This window comes from Leopardus geoffroyi, chromosome A3 (genome assembly GCF_018350155.1).
Source record: "Leopardus geoffroyi isolate Oge1 chromosome A3, O.geoffroyi_Oge1_pat1.0, whole genome shotgun sequence".
NCBI lineage: Eukaryota > Metazoa > Chordata > Mammalia > Carnivora > Felidae > Leopardus > Leopardus geoffroyi.
Window position 1 is genome coordinate 46,328,166 of NC_059336.1, and position 23,109 is coordinate 46,351,274.

At 40.9% G+C, this 23,109-nt stretch overlaps 1 protein-coding gene across 1 annotated transcript in view; it reads left to right on the plus strand.

Annotated features, from left to right (window-relative positions):
- KIZ (kizuna centrosomal protein) overlaps positions 1–23,109 on the plus strand; it is a 145,087-nt gene that overhangs the window by 111,842 nt on the left and 10,136 nt on the right. The window contains exons 8-11 of the mRNA XM_045445469.1: positions 1,930–2,095; positions 2,965–3,030; positions 17,336–17,440; positions 20,324–20,420. Of these exons, the coding sequence (XP_045301425.1) occupies positions 1,930–2,095; positions 2,965–3,030; positions 17,336–17,440; positions 20,324–20,420 (434 nt within the window). The remainder of the gene's footprint in view (positions 1–1,929; positions 2,096–2,964; positions 3,031–17,335; positions 17,441–20,323; positions 20,421–23,109) is intronic.

The window sequence follows — 23,109 nt, forward strand, 5'->3', positions numbered from 1 at the left end:
TCTTTATACCTCTCTTCCTGGACAGATTCTGGAAGCAGGTGCAGCACAGTGGTCCATGTAGGCAACTAGAATTAGGGCACTATGGCAGCCAGTGATGGGAACCAGCTCTCGCTTGAGCTTCGGAAACAGGACTCTACACCTGAACTCTAGTCTGCAGAAACACAGATACTGTGCAGATCATCCCAGTACAGAGTTACCATAACTGGAGTAAAAGTAAAATCAAGGACTAATTTAAATAAATAGAGGAAAAGCACCTGGTTACTAGAAGTGGACTACAGACAGATTCTTGCTATAAGTCTAACTTGATGCGAAGTTAGACCAGAACTCCTTAAATCCTCTACAATCATGGCAATCCTCTATAATGGGCATGAGTCCAGGAGGCCAGCTGGTCCTAGGAAAGGCAGAAGGCAAGAACCTTGCAGGAATGTCAAAGCTGACAGCAGTGACCTCAAAGTATGTTCCAAGCCAAACTCACAAGGCTGGATCTTCCATGTTCTGCCTCAGTAATTCCCTTTGTCAGGGCATCTTCACTTTCTTTCATATTAATCACAGGAAAGATTATTATCTTCCCTCTTGTTTACTAGATAATTATGGTTTTACCACTTTTCACTTAGACTAAAGATAACCTGTGAGGCTTTGTGCAGTTCCACTCTTCTAGAGTCTTGTGTTCATTTCCCACAGGTTGGGTTCAACACCACCCTGTGTTTATTCCTGTTGTCTGATACCAGTGATAGGTCAGCACCACCAACTCGGTTTCTTCTGCCAAAAGACTGGGCAAATCATCAGTTCTAAGTAGGAAGAGAGGTAAAAACATATTCTCTGGAAGGAGGTGATGTCATCATTGGTTACCTCTTGTTAGCAGTGTATTTTTATTTCTTGGGAGGAGAGTGCTGACCTGACAAATAGACGTGAGTATTAACCTGTCCTGTTAATTGCCACTTGTTCTCTACTGCTCAAGTTGGCCATGATGAAATCTGTGCCACCTGCCTGCCCGTGAGGCATGAGCTGATACAGGTAAGACACTTCAGGGCCCTTTGAAAACAGATAGGCAGTGTGGTAGGCAAGTTTCCCAAGCTCCCCAGCAGACTGAGGGGCAAAGTGTAGAGTGTCTTTATCCTTGATTGAAGACTATGATTTAGAATAAGATTAGTTCTCTTTTTGCTTTAGTATATCCTCCTTAGCCACAAAGTTTTTCTGTAATCTTCCTGTTTGGGGGAAGTTCAGGGGTCATTTCTAGAAGGATGAGGATATCGGGGCACCTGGGTGGCTCAGTTGGTTGAGTGTCTGACTCCTGATTTTGGCTCGGGTCATGATCTCATGGTTCATTAGATTGAGCTCAAGCAGTGTGGAACCTGCTTGAGATTCTCTCTCTCTCTCTCTCTCTCTCTCTCCCCCTCTCTCTCTCTCTCTGCCCCTCCCCTACTCATGCTCACTCTCTTTCTCAAAATAAGTAAATAAATAAATAAATAAATAAATAAATAAATAAATAAATTTTCAAAAAACAGAAGGATGGGGATATCTTAAGGTCACATTTTTCCAGATCTCTTTTACTTTCCAAACCCAACTGTCTTACATGCCCAAAAAACAGATTCATGCAATGAAAGAGTAAATCTTGGATAAACAAGCCCAGATTAACAGAGGTGCTCACATCTCATATACATACTTCACGAGTCAACACTTATGCATTCTGTAAGTCCTCAAAAAAGGTGTCACTGCAAGTGCAAGTTGTTGTAAAGAAATTATGCTGGAAAATAATCAGATGTTGTCTTATCTTAAAGACATTTAAATTTCAGTTAAATGTCAGGAAGCAAATTAAATCCCAAGTAAAGCTTAACCTGAAATTACATTTGAAGGCTGGGTTTTTGAGACCAAGGGTAATGTGACTAGAGTTTGTTTTTATTTCTTTGTGCTTTCTTTTAAACACTGTAGGCAACGGCATTATTGAAAAAAGCCCTTACGGAAGAGTGTGATGATAGGTCAGCTATTCACAGTAATGAATCATCTTGCAGCCTGCCATCTATTCTGAATGACAATAGTGGAATAAAGGAAGCAAAGCCCGCTCTGTGGCTCAACAGTGTTCGTACAAGGGAACAAGGTAACTATTGTTATAAATTCTGTCCACAGAAGAAATGCGTTCAGAGTCACCATAACACCCTCTTTCTCAAGGTATACGTATAAAATTAAGCTGACCAGAGAATACCTCTGATTTAATATGCATAATATCTTACTTGTTTTAAGCCACCTTTTAGTAAATGTATTTGTTTTCCTTTAGTCTAACAGGAATGGAAAACCTAATCGTAGGTCTGCAGTTCTGCTGAATTTCCAACAAAATAAGTTTTCATAAGTAATGAAATCTTAGCAAAACTAACCTCTTGACAGTAGATCATTTTGATTGTGTCACAAAGATGAAGATGATTCCATACAATACTGTGAAGTTTTTGATATCACTTAGTAAAATTTACTCATAATTTGTAAACATTCTTTTTAATTGTAATGGAACCTCATAAAAGTCTAAACAGATGACCAAGAATCTGAGTTTATGCCTGCCAAATTTAATAGCCAATGTTTAGTGTCCAGAAATTGTGATAATTTTAGTGTTACTGTCAATTCATGCCAGTAAACTGCTGTGATGGTATTTCCAAGAGAGCTGTGAGTTGCTCAGGACATACTCAGTGGTTGATATACATGTGCAGGATTTGAAACTTACTTGTTTTAAGCCCCATTTGAATTTGATAGATGTCAGGCTAAATTATTTTGCTTGAAAACAGCATAGAGAGAACTTTTGGTTTAGAATCAGTTTCCTTTTAGAAACAGTACTATTTCAGACAAAAAAAAAATAATCAAAAAACGGACATGGAGAGGCAATGAAAATAAAAGGAATGGCAGTTAAAATAAAAGGACGAAGGTCTACTCCATAAATATATCCTTGAAATACACTTTTATCATCATGTGTTCTGTTTTTAGAAGTTTCCAGTGGCTGTGGAGACGAGAGCAGGGAAGAAAGCATGGCAGCAAAGATCCCCATCACAGGTAAAGTTACGGTCGCCTGTGAGTTTCAAACACAGGATTCAACCTTATTATGTAATCAGAACCTTCTAGGTTAGTGGTTTGTGGACTCCGCTAAGAGCGAGGATATTCAACTGCTACGTGCTGGAGCAGGAGATTAAATTGTAAGAGCAGGATGTGTGAGTTTACGTTAACATAAACTAAGGTGGAAAATAACCGTGTCTATTGAATTCTTCATAATCATGTCTTACATTTACACATGTGAGCACCCCCATCACACAGCCTTTCAGCACCTGCGTCTGGGTGACAAGGTCAGTCTCCATGGGGAACACCCAGTCATTATATGGCAAACTACAGATGTTTCTGATGTTACTCTTTTCTTTCCTGTGATAATTGAATGTGTATTATTAAAATAAGAGCAGGGAGGGGGAAATGCCATCCGGGAAGCTTGCCTTGTACCTCTGATAACTTAACACTAACCAAAAATAGGAGGTGGTTAGCCTGTCTGATAATTTAACAATTTTAGCAGTAAGGCTTCATCAAGACCTATTAAGATTTCTGCACATGTATTAGGCTTGTTTATATGGAATCTGAATATCATTACTTTTTTTACTTTTAGAATATCAACAGCAGCAATTAGTATTCTGAACAGAGTTCTATTTGTCATACATCTAAATTTACTAGTACCTTATTTTGTAAAGTGGTGTCCTACTTCATTAGAAATTCAAAGGTCTGACTTTAAATATTTATACAAGTAAATACACCATTGCACGGAGGTACTGAGGCATGCATCTGCATATGTGGTAGTTTTGTTGTTTATAAGCAGAAAAGAATGGCTTTCCTTTATGGCAGTACAATTCATGGCCTGATGATTAATTTTTTAAGCCCATGTTTCTGTGATGAACTCTGGTTTTGAAAAGGGAGTTTATAGTAGAGCAATTATTGTATATATTCTGCATCAGATAATATTTCACTCCAAAATGCAGAGGTTTTCTTTTCTTTTAAACCTTTTCCCAGCGAGATGTTTATTGCTTTCTTATTCTTCGTTTTGAGAGAACTCTGGTAGAGTCTCTTCTTATTAATAGAAGTATGGATGATTCCAAACTGCAAATAACCAAGAAGTCATTTAGATGCTTTTCCTTTGCAATTTACCTTTGAATTCACAAGTATCTAATGACCCCTGAAGTTATTTCAGAGGAAATGACAAAGGCTTATTGGGTAGAAACCAGGAAATGATCCACTTACCCATTCTTACTTCTCCAGTATTCTTTGGAATCATCCCTTGCATATAGATGACTCTCCCCCAAATTAATGCAGATGGTATTTTCTCATAGACTTTCTTTAGAATAGAAGAGATAGTTAAATACTGGGCTTTCAAAATTTTCTCCTCTTCCTGAAGAAAGGGGTGTGACAAGCCTAGAGGTAACAAGGATTATTTGCCATTAGGATCTTTAAAGAAACTGCAATTCCATCATCATGCCATTGACCCATTGATAGTTGGCAGTTAAAAAAAAATGCCTTGCGCCTGGTTCTATGCCAAAGTAGTAGTCATAAACTAACTTGGGAAATGTGAAAGAAAAAAAAAAAAACTTGCAAAGCCAGTGACTTTGTTTGAGCATTGCCTTCTGTCCTGGCTACCACACTCTCCTCTGTGCTTCCCACCCACCAGACCTCCCATGAAGTTGATGTCTGAGGACCTCAGGCACCTTGGCTCTGCTTAATACTATATTGTATCATGTGTCACTGAAGTTACTTTGATCTTCAGTTCTTTTTTTTTTTCATTTTTTCCAGATATAATTGTCATATAACATTGTATTAGTTCAGTCTCCAAGTTCTTGACCATCATCTCTTTATTAGGTCTTTGTGACTTTTGGCATAATTATTTGGAGATTTGGCCTTTGGTAGAGTAGGGCAGGTGTCCTGTTTGGCTTAAGATACAGTCCGCCACCCTCTTCATAATAATTTTGTTGAGGCTTTCCTGTTGTATGAGCTGCATTCCTTCTAGAGTATTCCAAAGGAAAAGAATATTCCAGGGGCTGTCCTCTGGGAGAGATGTGGCAGCTGAGCCTGGGCTTTGGCATCAGCTGTCTATGTCAGCTCTTTACTCCCTGCTCTATTTCTCCACCCCTCTGAGTCTCTGTATTGGGAAAGACATACTACCTGGAAAAGTTGTCCTAAAGTTGAAATGAGGTCATGTGTGTGAAAGCACCAAGCATGTACTACACACTCAATACATGAATGCTACCTCCTGAACTGTAGTAACCACTTGGGACCAAGACCCACCCAAGCCTTTTGCTGCCATAATTTCTCATAGACAGTACTTTGCATAGTACTGCTAAATTAGTTTCTGCAGGAAATTTCCACTTGAAAACTCAATGGATGGTTTGAATCCAGAAGGATGTTTACTTTATCAAAAAAGAATCTTAAGGAGAGTCCCACGATATTTTAGGAACTTCTACTTAGTCCCATGAAGAAGTTAATGAAGTAGTTCCTGGAGTTTTCCCCGGTGGAGGCCGGATGTCTCTGTGAGGGCTTATGTACCATAAACCTGAGGTGCCCACGGTTGAGGACATTGCAGCGTCCTTCATCACCAGAGAAGTCTTCCCTTGGTGTGGTCTCACAGGTGTTGATGAGCTGATGCAGCATTTCCCCAAATCTGCTCTGTGCAGTGCTCCACCCAGAAGATATGTCAAGGGATACGTGTTTTGTGACCAAACCCTATCTGACCCCTCTTTCTCTCTACAGCCAGCACAGTGCTCTGGAGCTTGCTAAAGACTTTTAGAACTTTCAGTGAATGAACAATTTATTTATTTTAATTTTAGAGAGTGAGCACGTGTGAGCAGGGAGAGGGGCAGAAAGAAAGAGAGAATCCCAAGTAGGTTCCATGCTCAGCACAGAGCCCAGGTCCGGGCTCGATCCCACAATCCTGGGATCATGACCTGAGCCAAAGTCAAGAATCAGACACTCAACAGACTGAGCCACCCAGGCACCCTGTAAATGAGCCATTTAAAAGTTTAATTTAAAAGTGAATTTAGAGTTTCAAATAATCTCCTATCTGAAAATGGAATCCTTCCTATAAATGGCCTACAGAATTAATGTTCTGTGAGACACATTTTGGGAAATACAAATATACACACATATATGTGAAACGTTTGTTAAAACCTTAAGTCTAGTGAGGACACTGGTTTTCTCAGCAGTCTAAATTTATCTTCAGTGTTTTCCTGTGGTTCCTTTTTGTGGGAATATCCCTCATGGATAAGCTAGCTTCTAATAAGACCCTGGGCTGCTTTAGTGTAACTAAACCCAGATGATATGATTGAAAGTTATATGTTAGTTATATGTTAAAATGCTCCCTGAATGGACAACCAGCAGGTTACAGTAGTAACTTATGACAGTCCAAAGTGCTCCTCTTCAGCGTGGGTCCTCTGTGTGACACTATTTGTTTTACAGCCATCTCAGGAGAGATGTAGTAAAGAGAGAGGCTGAGGCAAAATTCAGGGCAGGCACCAGGAAGCTGGGCAGAATGGGTGGGAAGCTCTGAAATAGAACTGTTTTCAGAATGACAAGGGTCCTGGGAAAGTTTAACCTGAAAAGGGCACAAAAGCTATCTTTAAATATTTGTGGGGCTGCCACATACCAAACATTTATCAGGCATAATTACAGAATGTAGCCCAGGGGGCCCTTATGTGAGTGTTGCAGGAAGGAATTCACAGCTCAGTCATGGAAGAACTTCCTCACTCTTCATTTCAGCAAAAGCAAGTGTGTCCTCCAGCTGCCGGGTGGTTGAACCATGGCAGGAACCCACTGTCTAGAGGGGCTCTGTGGAAGGATTCCTGTTTCTGGGAATGCTGACATTCCTTCTAATGCTAGAAGTCTGTGGTCCTCAGTCCATATTGAAGGAATCAAGTGTACCACCATTCTCATTTCTTCTTTTCCTTTTCTTATTTGTTTATCACTCTCAAACACAGGTTTTCTTGGCAAGGGGGCTCATCTTTAAAGAATTTGCTGTCACTCTGAAGGCATCTGCTTTGTTAATCATCATTTGGGAGAGTGTGAGTTTCATAACTCTGGCTCCTATAATCTGTGCTTAAATTTACACAGAAATCCTTCCATACACACCCACACCCACATCCACAGCCTGTATGATCTGCTGTTGTTAATGCAGTCTGCTCCTTCTATTAGTCTGGCTGTTCACACTAAAGAATCCAGGTAGAAATCAAAGATGAATTTGAATATCAGTGAATATGTGGTTTTTGTGTCCACTAAGTAGTCTCTCATTTGCATGTATGCTGCATCTTTACTTGGGCTGCATCCTGGAAATACCAGGACAGCAAAAGACTGCATGTGACCCTGCCCTCACTAAGCCTCCATCACCCCCAATCTTCATAACAGCCCTGTGAGATAAACATCAGTGCCTTGTTCTACAGATGGTCCAACAGAAATTTAGAAAGGTTAAGATTCCAGCTCAAGGCCATGTCGCTAGAGTGTTAGATCTTGAACACAAACGTTAAGATTTAAGCCTTGAACTCCTTCCTTCCCACCACTCTTCCAATTTCTTTTTATGTTGGAGTCGACTGCATCAGGATGTCTGGGTCAGTGAAATGTCAGTGTGTATCCCAGCGAAAGAGGAGCTGTGCAAAGGATGCTTTGAGAGCACTGATGAACAAAGCCATGTGTTTCATTTCCCTTATGTTAGACCTAGAGAGGTGGGCAGCTTGTGAGGCTTTCCGGGCATGGCTTGTACCAGAGGTCTGCCCTTGATAAAAAGGGGCGAGCCTGAGTGCACTTAGGTGTGAGACTATGTGCCAGTAGTTGGATATTCAGCTCAGTGTTTCCCTGAAACACTTAAGCCAGGATTAAAGTGATACTTACCTACCTTATGAGAGAATGTCTCCCTCTGAACAGCTTGTACCCCCGAGTAAAATTTACCACATTGGGAATTTTCCTTGTATTTGCACTAAATTTACCTTTGCGGGGTAAATGAGTTTTTCAGCAAGTAATGCATGCTTATGCTAAATTTCATAAAAACCCATCCCTTAACACAGTATCTGGCACACAGTGGGTACTTATTTCGTCAAATGAATGAATAAAAATGAGAGTATTAAGGAGTTTCCTTAATGCTTGTTGATTCAGGCCAGAATACTATCTCTTTCAGTCATTCACTCCACCAGTTCTTTTCCCACCCCACGTGCCCATCCTGGCAAAACTCATCTCCTTAAGCTCCATGTGAAAAGGCCTCTCAGCTTTTATCTCAAGAGGATTAAGCCTCTAAGAATGTCCATTCAGCCTCTCATTCTTTTGACACCAATTCTCTTGGTCAAGCTGTGTTGAAAGTGGTTGCCTGACTGTGCCATTTCTCACTGATATTCTTTGGCAAGCTGAAATATTCAAGGTCATACTGAGGTACGTCCATTTAAAAGCTTTGTGGGAGGTCAGCATAGATTTGAAGGTTGCCACTTGGGGTTCTGGGCGCTGCTTCCCAAAACACGATTACTTGAGTTTCTCATCACACTGGGAAAGGGCTGGAAACACACAACAGCCAGGTGGTCGCTGGTGACTAGAGTTTTCCTGGAAGACAAGACTGCAGTGACAACTGCTGACGGCCAGAGTACAACCTCCACTGCTCAGACTTTTCTAAGAGTGTGTCTCACTTGTCCTGTCCCAGAAATGCACAAAAATCATGTGAAGACATGTTACCTGCTGTACCTGAGACAGGGAGCTCCCGACTCGTGCAAAACCGAGGGAACCTGACATGTGCTGCTGGGCTGTCCAGTGCAGTCCCCATGGCCCTCCTATATGGTAGGGGTCAGGTTGCTGGGGCTTCACCCATGGGGCCTACTGCCTATTGCTTGCTAGAGCAAAATATTCCTCACTCGTGACATTGAGGGTGGTGGTGTTGATTTAAAGTGATCAGTAAAGAATGAAAGATATCTTTCCGTAGAGTGCTCTTGATTGGATGCTCCTGCCTTCAAGGTAATCAACTCATAGGAGCCTAGAGAAATTCTTCTCAGTGGTTGTGCAGTAGAATCCCATGCAGGGTTTTTACACATCCGTGCCCCAGCCACACCCTTGATCGGTGACATCAAAACCTCTGAGGGGGTGGGACTCAGGCATCAGTCTTACATAGACCCAGGTGGTCCCCCAAGTTTGAGGACCATGGAGCAGGGGGTCTCAAAGCTGAGAGAGCCCTTGCAAGTCAGGTGGTGAAACACTACCATTTTACACAAGAGACTCAAGTGAAGAAAGAGAAAGAAGAGAGATTGGGCTTTAGATATTTCAATAAAACTGGGGAACAGGGAGTGTTTTATTTTCCCAGGAGTGCTATAACAATGTACCACAAACCTAAACCAACGGAACTGTATTATCTCACAGTTCTGGATGCTGGAAGTCTAAAATCAAAGTGTCAGGGGGGCTGTGCTCTTCTGAAGGCTTCAGGGGAGAATCTTCCATGGCTGCTCCAGCTGCTGATGGCTCCTGACATGTGGCAGTATCAGTCCAGTCTCTGTCCCATATTCACACTGACTTTTCTCTGTCTCTGTTTGTTCCTCTTCCTACCAAGACCCCAGTCATTGGATTTAAGGCCAACATAAATCCAGGATGGTTTCATCATAAGGTCCATCGCTAATTACATCTGCAAAGAACCTGTCGCCAATGAAGACCACATTGTGAGGTTCTGGGTGGACATAAATTTGGGGAGAGATACTTTTCAACTCACTACACTGGATGAGGAGGGGTTTTCTGTGTATTTTATGTTTCTAGCATCCAGCTCATCTTTATACAGCAATTATTCTTGGTTCTACTATAAATGATGAAATGATAATATTACTGTCTTTATTTCTGATTCTTCTCATATAAATCATTGCCTGCAAAGCCACTAAAAATACTGTTTTGAAAAACAAATAGTGCCAATAAAATACAGCTTCCTCATCAGATTGTGCCATCTTTGAAAAGTTAAAGCTTCTACGACTTTCAGAGTTGAAAACTTACCTCCCAGGACTGAGCAGTGTTAAGTGGCAGGCACTAGAGCTGTAAGTTTACATGGGAAGTAATACCAGCAGAAGTGTTTCAGTTCGGTTTTGGAACATTCATTAAAGGGCAGTTTCAAGCCTGCCATTTATTTTCAGGTGTAATTGTTGAATTGCTCCATAGAATTTAAGAATGTGATGTAAATACTTATTTTCTGAAGCAGCTCCAGGCAAGTCAGCTGAATCCAGCATTTCTTCTCTTCTGTATGCATCAGCCTTCTCCCTGGCGATGGTTTACCAGCCCAGGACAACTGATGGAGTGAGGTTAATGGCAGAAAATCTGGACATGAAAAGTGATTGTAGTTATGGATCCAACCTTGTATGTCTCACCTTCACATACACTTATGGCCTTTAACTTTAAAAATGCTAAATATAATGAGTATTCTGTATTTTCAGATCATGGAAGCACCCATATCCTCATAGTCTCTCATTTTCATTTGAGCAGATTACACTTAGACGAATAATTCTGAATTTTAAGCAATAATCTTTATCTTCAGAATTACTTTTAGAAATGCATCCCCCAATTTTTATTTTCTTTTGCAAAGATGACTGGGTTTGCCGCATCAGCCACATATCTAACACAGGGTGGGGGGAAAATTGCATGGGTGTAGGAATATGTGAGTAATAGCAGTGGGAAACTCAGCAGATGGAAAGTACTTTTCAAATTTCATTTTAAAATTACTGCACACTTCAGATGGGAATAGTAATTATCCTTCTGTACTCGAAGATGCCCAGTTCTTGTCAGTTCAAGGTCGTTTTTTTCTAGCCGGAGTGATAGTATTGTTTGCATCCCTCTTTGTTATTCCTTTTCCGGGCCCAGCTCTTCCCTTTCTTCATGGGGGATTTCTGCGAAAGCCCTGGGCGGACTCTGCCTCGGAGACACCCCTTCGAGGCTGGTGAACCCCACATTTATCTGGCTCTTGTAATGGGTTGTTAAAAGCACTTGTTCATCAGATATTTTCTTTTTATTTGTAGATTTAGAAGTATTTTAGCAGGTGTACATTTGCATATAAAAGAGAACGACCGATAAGAAGTTGAAGCTTTTTCTTTCTCCTTTTCTCACCAACATCATCTCCTACCTCCCTTTATTCAGCATGTTTTCTCTTTCTTTCCCTTGCTGTTCCATTTTCTAGACACAAAATGCATGTCAAAAGAAAAACACAGTCTCAGTGATCCCTCACCACTTTGCAGGAAGACATGATTGGGTTTGGCCAGCATATGTAACAAAGTAGGAAAAAATATATTTATCTTGTGTCACTGCTCTGGAATTAATCACCAAGGATAGATATTAACCCCCCGGGACCTCTTGCCATGTTTTATGTTTTAAACCTCCACTATTTTCTACTTTTTAAACTAAATCTTGACACAGATTTGAGTATACAATGGATGCTTGACTGAGAGACCCAGAAAGGAAGGCTTGAGGACACATGTGTATTTGTTTCTGTGTACACCAGAACATTCGAATCTATTCTTTAGAAACATTTGTTTTATCAAACTGTTTGCACTACTCAATAATTTCCTGAGAGTCTGACATTACCAATGGGAGGAAACATTTTTCTGGAGTTCTAAGCCACAGGCTGGAAAGTGAAGACTTAAGGGGCCACCCAGGCCTCCAATTTGCAGATTTAAAGTTTACTTGCAGTTGGGAAAACTAAAGTCTTATCCCTTGGAACCATATGAACTTTGCCCCTACCTTGTTTAAGCCAGCTAACTCGAACCTCTACATTTGTTACTTTCCGTTCTTTGTTTTTCATTCATTCATTAAGTAACTATGAATTTGCTGGGCAACACAGTGCAACTTTTAACAGCCTGATCCTTTATTTCCCTTCCTTCCAGGAATGCCTGGGCCTTAGTTGCCACAAACCTCATGCCAGTAACTTTTGCTCTTTTGCTTTATAAAGTTGATATACTCACCTTCTAAACCACTCCAAGAGGATGTCTGAATTGTTGGAGCACCCCTAGCAAAAACTAGAGTCTTGCCTCCAAAGATGGCTCATTAAAAATCTCCATACAGCTGTTGCAGCCCCCCTTGATAATATGTTCCAATCAACTTTCAGTTAAAAAAGCTTTTCCTAACATCAAACTTGTATCCCTTGGCTGAAGTTTTTCTCTAAGGGTTCTTGTGCTTACACAGTGAAGAAAACATTGCTCACTGCCTTTCAGTTTTGAGGTTACAGGTATTCTCTGTTTGACACGTGCAGTGTTTTATTTTTTAAAAAAGACAAGTCCAGGGGCGCCTGGGTGGCGCAGTCGGTTAAGCGTCCGACTTCAACCAGGTCACGATCTCGCGGTCCGGGAGTTCGAGCCCCACGTCAGGCTCTGGGCTGATGGCTCAGAGCCTGGAGCCTGTTTCCGATTCTGTGTCTCCCTCTCTGTCTCTGCCCCTCCCCCGTTCATGCTCTGTCTCTCTCTGTCCCAAAAATAAATAAACGTTGAAAAAAAAAATTTTTTTTTTAAAAAAGACAAGTCCAGGGACGCCTGGGTGGCTCAGTCAGTTGAGCGTCTGACTTCAGCTCAGGTCACGATCTTGCGGTTCATGGGTTTGAGCCCCAAGTGAGGCTCTGTGCTGACAGCTCAGAGCCTGGAGCCTGCTTCAGATTCTCTCTCTCTCTCTCTCTCTCTCTCTCTCTCTCTCTCTCTGTCTCTCTCTCTCTCTCTCTTTGCCCCTCCACCACCCACTCACTCTGTCTCTCAAAAATGAGTAAACATTAAAAATATTTTTTTTTAATTTTGCCAGAAGTCTGGCAAGAAGTCTGGCCCACTCTCCCAACTGGCAGCAATTGGCTGTCACCAGAGAATAGCTGTCCCCTGTGGATAGGGCTCCAGCCCTGCTACAGGGCTCCCCTGCCCACTGTTCCCACTACGCCAGAGTTACTTCTGTATGGTACCTGCTCGGCCTCAGTAAGTGTCTGCATTTATGGTCCCACCCTGTCCAGTCTGTATGCAGTATCTATGGACTTGAACCCTTCTTCCCCTCTTTCTTTACAGGCTCTGTAGCCTTCAACCTCCCCTAATTATTTTTTTTCAGCAAATTGCCTTCGAGTCCACTCCCAGCCCTTCATATGTTGTTTGTTGCAGCTCTAATGGCTAAAATAAGGATGTGAACATGCCATGGGAGAGTGACTCCCAGCTCTGAGTGTCTGATCCCCAACACAGACTTCCTCATAGCCAGCAGCACGTGCCTGGCTGCTCCAATGCCTCCAGCTGTTTTGGTGTCTCTGGTGTTTATTCCTCCAAGTGAATGCATTTAATCCTTTTACCTTTTAAGCTTCACTTTGCCATGAAACCATTGGAAGAATCACACATGGGGATGGGGCAGGCGATGTGCCCAGCAGTCCCCAGCTTGATTTTGCCAACCCTCCCTCTATCACTCAGTTCAGGGCAGCTACATCCAAGATAAAAGTTTTCCAGGCGGGCTTCGATGACCCTGCTCAAAGAAGGGCCACAGGAGGTTTAAGGATCAAATACCAACAAGGATTTGTGTTTGGGAAGGGGGTTGGGTTCTGCTTGAAAAGAACAGGAGAGATGAGCTATCTCTCTCCAAAACTGTTGTAAAGTTGAAAGCACACTCGGGGCAACCTTGAAGGGAAAGGCCAGAGCCCAGTTACAGAGCCCAAGTCCCTCAAGAAGGAAGGGAAGGTAGATCTTAAAAGTCCTCATCACAAGAAAAAACAAAGTGTAACTGTGTAAGGTGATGGACGGTAACTGGACTTATTGTGATAATCATTTTACAGTATATACACTATCAGATCATTAAGTGGTACACCTGAAACTAACATAATGTTGTATGCCAACTACACCCCAATTTTTAAAAAGAAGAAGAAGGGAAGGAAACCAGAATAGAAAGTACACAGAACATGGAAATGGTTTATCTTTCCAGAGTAGTAAAATGGCCCCTTACTGCTAAGCATGAACTCACTTTACATTTCTCCCTTGCTAGACTCAGACCAGTAACAATATCAGCACTAATATTTGGACCACACATTTAATCCCCCCAAATCTGAAATTACCTCTCAACTACTAGCTTGCCATTTTTCAAGCTGAAAATAAAAGGTACACATTTTCCTGGTTTCTGAGGAGCAGGAGAGCCAGCTCATTGGGGTGAAATGATTCACTTAAAACAGCAGCTGAGAGAAAACCCCACTTCAAGTTTCCAGATGCCAGGAAACAAAATCTTTCTGTTCTGTTGTTGTTGTTAAATGTCTGGCTTTGCTATCTCTTCCTTGACCAAATAAATGTAATTGAATGCAGAAATAGCATATGGTCATTATGCTCTGGACTCGTATCCTAAAGGCTGGAACGTTTTTATATAGTAAAAACAAAACTGTGCATTTTCACCTCCTTTACAATGATTCTTTACCTACTTAGAATCCAGATGCTCTGTCTTTGATTTTATTAATACCTCCCCTCTTCCAAAATAACCTTACAAGTCTGGAGTAATATGGACGTGATGATTTTAATTAGAGAGTATTATGATGCCATCCTATTGAAGCCATCCTAGGACAATGAGACTAACCTATAGCAAGAAACGCTTTCTGTCCCAGGGCAGCTCGCACGCGCATGCACACACACACACACACACACACACACACACACACACATACACGCATCACACAAAACAATACTTTCCCATTCTGCATCCACTGCCTCTGGTGTTTTCTGTACTAAATCTGGTTCCAGTGTGTTCACAATCCAGCAGTGTTAAAAAAAAATGTTGCCTTAGAATTTGTTATTTTCAGAGTTAAGAGTCCTTGATCTGTACATATTTTTAATTATATATCATTTAACATTCCAAAATATGATGCTCATTTTCAATACTTATTTTTATCTTGATTGATTCTCAGTAGGGCAAGAGAAGTTATATTCTTCTTCTTCAGTGTGATGGTAGTTTTAATCCAGTAAGAAGGGCCTCATGGTTAAGTTCTTAAATGGAGCCAGCAAACACAGGGATGCAGCTGATTGCCAGCCCCCTGTGCTGACAGCAGTAATCCTTTTATTTTGTGGCCACGTTGAAGGTACAGCCATGGATGTTGTTTTGTTATGTTTGTGCTATCAGTTTCATTCAGGTATCCTTGAGACTTGAGGGGATACAGAAGGTTGTGTCACTCGGGTTCTTTTTATTTGTCGTTGTTCCCAACAGTCGTCCCCACATTAACTCACAGCAGACACGATGAGAAGCCCTGTGGGAACCTCAGTCAAGTGGACCTGAGCCAGGTCTGTGCTGCTGCTGATCCCTCAGGGGTGCCTGGCCTTGCTCCCTGCAAACACTCTGTCCGCACGATGAGCCCAGATTCGATTTTCTCAGCTGCGGGCCTCGGAGCTCATCCTGTGGCTGCTAGTATTCCTGACTTTCCTATCCCCACCCAGCCTCTCCTCTGGTCCCCCTTCACTCCAGGGTGAGGAGTGCTCTGGAGGGACCAGGAAACCAAAGAAATCAGTTCTGTCTCTTGAGATTCATTCCTCTAGTGGCTTCTGCAAGGCCCAAAGAGGAGAGAAACTATTTTACTATGATGTTGAGACTACCCACAGACCAACTCAAAATAATGGCTGGAATTTGGCCACTTCAGATAAACTCATACAACTTATCTTCGAGTTTTGAAACCTGGGTTCAACTAAATTGTTTTTTGTTTGTCTTCAGAATTTCTAAAAAGTGACAGTTCAAGAAAATAATCTGCATGCATTTGAAAGTATCATCATAGGAAGAATTTAAGAAACTTCTTTCTGGGCAGTAGAATTTTCTGTATTTATGTGTCTTTTTTCCCACAATTAAAACAGTTAATGATAATGTATCAGTATCATCAACTATCCCATCAGTGTTCTACTCTTCCTTACAGTTGTTTTTTTTTTTCTTGAGTCAGTAGCCAGACTATGCCAACACACTGTGTTTGGTTTGGGTGACCACATAAGTCACCATCAAAATAAGGAAACATTTGGTAACAAAAGGGGATTCTATTAATAGTTATACTGGGACAACAGGCACAAACTTGAATTGTCATGGACCAATTGCGATGTTTGGTCATTCTCCTTTTTTTTTTTCTTAACTGTGAATAAAAATGCATAACATGAAGTTTACCATCTTAACCATTTTTAAGTGTACAGTTCAATAGTGTTGAATACATTCGCATTGTTGTGCAGCAGATCTCTGGAGCTTTTTCATCTTGCAAAACTGAAATACTCTACCCACTAAACACTGATTTCCCCTTCACCCCTGCCCTCAGTGACCGCCTTTCCACTTTCTGTTTTTATCATTTTGACTCCTTTCAATACTTCATATGAGCAGAATCATATGGTATTTGTGTCCTGGTGACTGCTTATTTCGCTTAACGTAATACCCTCAAGGTTCATCTATGTTGTAGCAGGTGTCAGGATTTCCTTCTTTTTAAAGGCTGCTTAATATTCAACTGTAGGTATATGCTACATTTGTGTATCATCTGTTGATGAATGTTTGGGCTCCTTCTACTTCTTGGCTATTATGAATAATGCTGCAGTGAACACAGATGTGCCAGTATCTCTTCCACATCCTGCTTTCAATTCCTTTGGATATATACTCAGAAGTAGGATTGCTGAATCATATGGTAGTTCTATTTATAATTTGTTGAGGAACCTCTACACTGTTTTCCATGATGGTGGCACCATTTTGCAGTCCTAACAGTAGTGCACAGGATTCCAACATCTCTGCATCCTTGCCAACGCTTGTTATTTTCTGTTCTTTTGATAATAGCCATCCTGATGGGTCAGAGCTGATTACCTCATTGTGGTTTTGGTTTCCATTTCCCTAATGATTAGTGATTTTTGAGCATATTTTCTTGGCTTTTTGTATACCTTCTTTGGAGAAATGTCTGTTCAAGTTCTTTCCCTACATTTTCACCGGGTCATTTGTGTTGTTGTTGTTGTTGTCATTGTTGCGTTGTTGTTGTTGCCAAGTTGTAGAAGTTCCATATATATTGTGGATATTAATCACTTATCAAATATATTACTTCAATTATGTTCTCCCATTCTATAGGTTGCCTTTTCACTCTGTTCATTTTTTCCTTTGACATGCAAAAGTTTTGTTTGTTAGAGTCCCACTTGTCCATTTTTAATTTTCTTGACTATGTTTCTGGTGTCATCCAAGAAATCATTGCCAACTCCAGTGTCCTGAAAGTTTTCTGCTATGTTTTCTTCCAGGGATTTAATAGTCTCAGGTCTTATGTTTAAGTCTGTAATCCATTTTGAATTGATTTTTGTGTATGGTGTAAGGCAAGGGTCCAAATTTATTCTTTTGCATGTGAATTTCCAGTTATCTGTGTCTTTTTAATCTGTAGAAACAAAAGCCTACCAGTTGCTGAAGCAGTCTACCCTTCAGGATAATATAAATCACACTGAAGACAGATTCCAAAAAGCGGATGTTTCTGTAATACAACTGTCAGGTAAGCAAGGGCATATTCAGTGCTCCAAGTGAGGATCCAGGGGACCTAGGAGGGCAGCCAGTGCCTGGTTCAAGCAAGGGTGGTCACCCTCTGAAGGTTTCTGGAGTTTGCTTTGTAATAAGCTGCCATCAGGTCAGAATAAGCCAATACTTCTTCAGTTCTTAACGAACAACAGTTTGGAAGTCTTCCCTCCTGGATATGTACAGGCCCCCAGCATGGCAATGGCCCAAACAGTCCCTTGGATTCTACCTGGTATGTCATGATAGTAACTTGTCACTAAGTACCACTGGAAACACCCCAAACTCCTTCTTTTCCCAATATCTCCCAGTTTCTCTCTCTCTCTCATTTTTTTTAAGTTTATTTATTTACTTTGAGGAGGGGAGGGGCAGAGAGAGGGAGAGAGAGAGAATTCCAAGCAGGCTCCACACTGTCAGCACAGAGCCTGATGTGGGACTCAAAACTCACGAACCATGAGATCATGACATGAGCCGATTTCCAGAGTCGAATGTTTAACCGACTGAGCCACCCAGGCGCCCCCTCCCAGTTTATTAATCATCAGTGGGAGCATCAGGCTGGGCTACCTTCCCTCCTTAGAATGTTGGTTCTTTAAATAAAAATACTGCAAATCCCAGTAAAGCTAAATTTTAAGCTTAAATGTAGTTCCTTCAACTGTAACTTTCTTTGTTTTCATATATTGTGTTATTGTATTTTTTATTATTTTCATTGGTTTTTATCTTATTGTACCTTTTTTTTTTTTAGTTGGAGTCACCTCAGCTCCCTTCGTGAAAATAAATGCATTAAAGTATACTTTAATTGACCTTATTTTCACATAAACCACAGTGTCATAATTTCACCTAACAGAATGAATAGTGATTTTTTAATATCATGTAATTTCCAGTCCATATCCAAGTTTCCCAGTTGTCTCATGAGACAGACCTTTCTTTTGAGGGACATACTTACGGTGTATCAGACTTAGCTGTCTTTGGAGAGCTATTTCCTAGATAATATTAGTATTAGAATCAGTTACTGTAAAAATCAGTTATTTGGGCTATTTTGAGGATTCAGTGAGTCTTTGCAGGTTAAATGCCAGCACAGCGCCTGTTAGAGAAAAGCCCTTAGGAGAATGGTGGTTATTATTTGAACTCCGCAAACATGAGACCTTGCAGTCTATTGCTGTATAATGCAGGGCCTTTACCCGGATGGAAAGATACAGCACTGTGAACCTGCAACTGTGCTTTTCATCACCTTCTTCACATTTGAGTCACAGTATTAGAGTCCAGAGGGATCTTAGAAAGTATTTATCCAACCCCTTATTTTACAAATGAGGCCCCAAGACAGTGATGTCTCTCTCAGAACAGTACAGCCTGTTAGCAGACACACATTTGGAAGGGGACTCCACAAGTCTGTTTCTGCTAAGTATATTCATGATAGTTCCATGGACAGGTTCAAAGGATAAGTAAGTTTGACATAAGTTATAGTCCCTTGGATGTATACTAAACAGTTTGGTACTGTTAAGATAGTAATAATTAATATATTCATTTCTTAATCTATTCATAAGTGAAGTGATAGGTTATATCAAGTCAAGCAGCCCTAGATCCAATTTCCTCACCTACCCTCACAATTATACTATATGCTTTGCAAGATTCCATATTTTCTAACACTGGGATCACAGAGGTGCTTCTGGTGGTCCTGGCTGTCATTATAGTTAGACATTGCTTCTTGTATTTATTTTACCTTTGGTCACGGCTACCTTTTCACTTTCATGCTTACTCTGAGCCTAGGGACTTCTCTGAGCTCCAAAGAAAAGCAGGAAGTGGGATGGGACGGTGAAGGGAAATGGAAGCCACGTACCCGTATTAGACCTCACAGCATTGTTACAGGTAGCCATAGCGCTGTGGACCCTGAACTCAAGAGTTCATCTAACTGTTGAAGAAATTCAGGTTTCAATTAACTTCTGCTCATAGGTCTAATGCTGTGTCTCTGGACCATTTAAGGCAAGCCACTTAAACCTTGTGCCTTCATGTTCATGTCTGAGAAGACCTTGTCTTGTTAAGCATGGGGGACTCTCTTTGGGCAAACATGGACACCTCATTAAGGGAATCACTTGGCTGCAGAGGTTCTGTGAGACAGGCAGGTTACAGGTCAGAAACTCTGCCAGTGCCTTTCCCAGCGATGCCCATGCACTCTCTATCCATGACCCCAGTGACCACCAGTTGAGAATCAGACTGGTAGCTGACATCCAAGGGCACCCAGGAGATGAGGTGAGGGTTGCCCTGCAAGCTGGATGTACCATGGGCATGGTCTGGTTCCCCTGCTCCAGAGAAAAGGTGGATTGTCATCTTCCCCATCAACCTTTTCAGGCTGATTAAAGAGTGGCCTTGATGGCTTTCAGTGGAGTTTCATTCTTCTCCGCAAGATGGAAGAGAGAGGATTTGGCAGAGGGGTATCTATCATCCTGGGATGTCAGTGATTTCTGAGACCTGGTTCCCAGTACCCATCATTTTGGTGATTTCTCACTGCCCATGTGTTACAACAAGGTAAATTATCAGCATTTAGTGTCGTAGGAGAGACCCATATGCGCAGACATGTGACTTGGTCATTTAAAATTTAGGTCTTTGAATGATTTTGTTTTTTTGTTTTTGTGGCTTCTGCATGTCACAGGAAGCCCCTCCACCCACCCACACGCACACACACTTCCTTTCAGTATTCTGCCAACATGTTGTTCCTTGCCTCAGAAGCTCCTTTGCCTTCTGTGGCTTGGACAGCATCTTCCCCCGTCGACGTTTGTTTCACCAAAGTTATTGTGAGGCTGCTTCTTCATTCAGTGCATTTCTCTGCTGCGTGGCGGCCAGCACTCACTCTCCACGTTTGTGCTTATCACAGGTTTGAACATTGGCAGCGGTATACTCAAGACAAAGACAACTAACAAAATCGCCTCGGAGGCTAGTTTTTCATCGAGCGAAGGAAGTCCTTTGTCAAGGTAAAGTCGTGAAAGCCTTTCTGAACAGCGGTCACAAGATGAGAACTGTCACTCCGTAATGAATGCAACTCTGGCTGCATATTATTTTGTTGTGTGACTTGAGGGAAGGTTATGGTTTGGGTTTTTGTTTATCTAAAATAACAGTTGAAACTCCAGTCTACCTTTGAAAATATTTGTGCCAGAGAGCCAAGTATTGTTTTGCAGCTGTTGTTTCGTTGGTTTAAGACTCAATTGACACCTCAGTGAACCACAAATTAGCGTCTACAGCTGCTCGCAGTAGGGCTGCTTAGAGACCACACAATGGAGGGTGTCGGAAAAGGGCAGAGAGAAAACATCGGGCCTTAAAAGAAATAAAGTGGCCCGTTTCTGCTTTCTGAGACGGCTGATATATATACTGGCAATTGCTGGGTATTTGTTTTTGTATTCCTCTTTTTCACCAGGCATTTGGGCAAGATTATTCTTCCCTTTTCTGATACTTCCTTGCTTATTGTCCATAAAGAACAAGATGTATCCAACATTTGCTGAACCCCAGCACCTCTTATAAGTTTTTCAAGCAACATAAGTGAGTTGGTGAGTTGTGTGCTGGATTTGTCATCGACATAAAATACTAGCCATGCGATGGCATTGGGTCGGAAAAAATGTATAGATGGGAATCAAAGCAATTGTCTGAGGAAATACCTGCCTTTTAGGCTTTGGCTGCATATTGTTTAAAACTGCACAAATTTCCTTTTCTAATAACATTTCTCATTAAAAAGGTGTCTTTTAGATGCTTACATTACATTAGAATTAACTTGCCCTGACACAATTTTAAAACAGAAACTTTACATTTCTAACATCATATCCAGTATCCCATAATATAAAGCGATTTGATCCGGAAATGTAGCATTTTTTAAATGAAAAAAAAAAAAATCCTATTTTCACTTATATTTTGAAAAACATTATACTATTTTTAGGACTGGAATATCTTAAAATGAGATGGATTTTCTAAAATTAGGTTGTTGCTTTTAGAAACCCGACAAGTTCAGTTTTAGAAAACTACTCATGTAGTTACCAAAAATTAGCATGTTTAATACCTGGGTTTTCATCCTTGGTTTTGAAAGAAGTGGGAGGAAATGAATTATGGGACAGGAAGAATGTTCAAGTGTTATATATTTTTGATTATCCTGTAAATTCAAGTTCTAGGTCTTTTAAAGGATATTTTAAAAGACAGTAAGTTCTACAGGTAGGTGTCAGCCCTCACTGTTACCATCTGGCTCACTAACACATCCTGTAGTTGTTAAAAGATCGTTGGAAATGGTCATCTCCATTATATTTTAGAGGTATTAAAAAACCCAATTCTTCTTGAACTTGTCTTTATATGTATATACTCTTCAGGCAATGTTAAAATACATTCAGAAAGCAGCTAGACCCAAAGAATGTTTTCTCAGCCTGGTAATTTCATGTCTTGTGTCTATATTTCACTAAACTAAATTCAAACTTTCTTCCCCATCCATTTTGAGGCAGGGACCTTGTGTTACTATTGCTCCTGCATGAAATTAATTTTCTAAATAAATCACGAGTAATCTCATAACCCTCTTTAAGAAAAAAAAAAGGTCTTCAAGGAACATTTGGTTCTAGACACTTGATAATAATCCAGTGATGAAAAAGGTCTAGGCATTCAGTGTGTGGGTTTGGCGTGCTGTTTGTTACGGTTTAGTTCTTTTGCTGGGTTTGGTGTTGTTAATACACCACCCTGGGCTTTGGAGAGCTCTGGTTTTGCTGTTTGTGCCTGGATTCACTGAAATTTCTTAGAGGCTTACATTTAAGGATCCCACTTACTGCAGTCACTCCTCGTGCTTTATTGCTTTTACAAGTGGTCTCGAAACCCAGTACTTGAGAATAAACATAACAGTGCAGTGCTGCTGTAGCACTTTTAAAAATTCTTCTTTGCTCTATTTTGTCAGTGAGCTGATGAGCAACCTCAAAAAAAAAAAAAAAAAAAAAAAAAAAAAGACCCTGCTGGACCTAAAAAAAAAAAAAAAAAAAAAAAAAAATGGCTTCTTCTGATGTCCTAGAGACAATAATTATGATGTGCTAGTTAAGCCCAAACTACAGCTGAGGGATTTTACTTTAAAGCAGCGGCTTGGGTGCAAAAATGCATTTATAGCTCTTTGTCTGCACCTCATTATGTGTGGGCCTGATTCATTAAGTAATTGGTTTGCAGTTGTTTACATGAGTATTAAGGCCTTCTTTTCAGCCGCCTTTGAGAGATACATTGTGCAAATGTTGCCTGTGATGAATGCAGAATGAGGGCCAGAGGGTCCGTCCTATTGGCTAAACAGTGCACTCTGTTGAAAAGCCAGAGAAAGGGATTGGGTGCTGCTTTGCATAGCAATGACTTTCTTAATAAGCGTTACAGATTAATACACACCAGCTATAAAAGATGCAAAGAGATACTCTTAGCACATTTATCCATGCTCATTTCATTGTGATGGTGGTGGGATCCGGGTGCTTTCATATTCCGTTTTTCCGAGCAGCAGCTTCAGTGCATGAGCCGTAATAGAATCCGATGTTTATTGTATTATAAATCACGGGCAAGTAGGCAGATCGGCAACAGTTTATTATTAAAGATTCTTTCAGTGTAAATCTTTTTCTACCATTGTATTTGCTTCAGCAAAATCATTTTGTGGTTGAGTGGGGATGAAAGGCA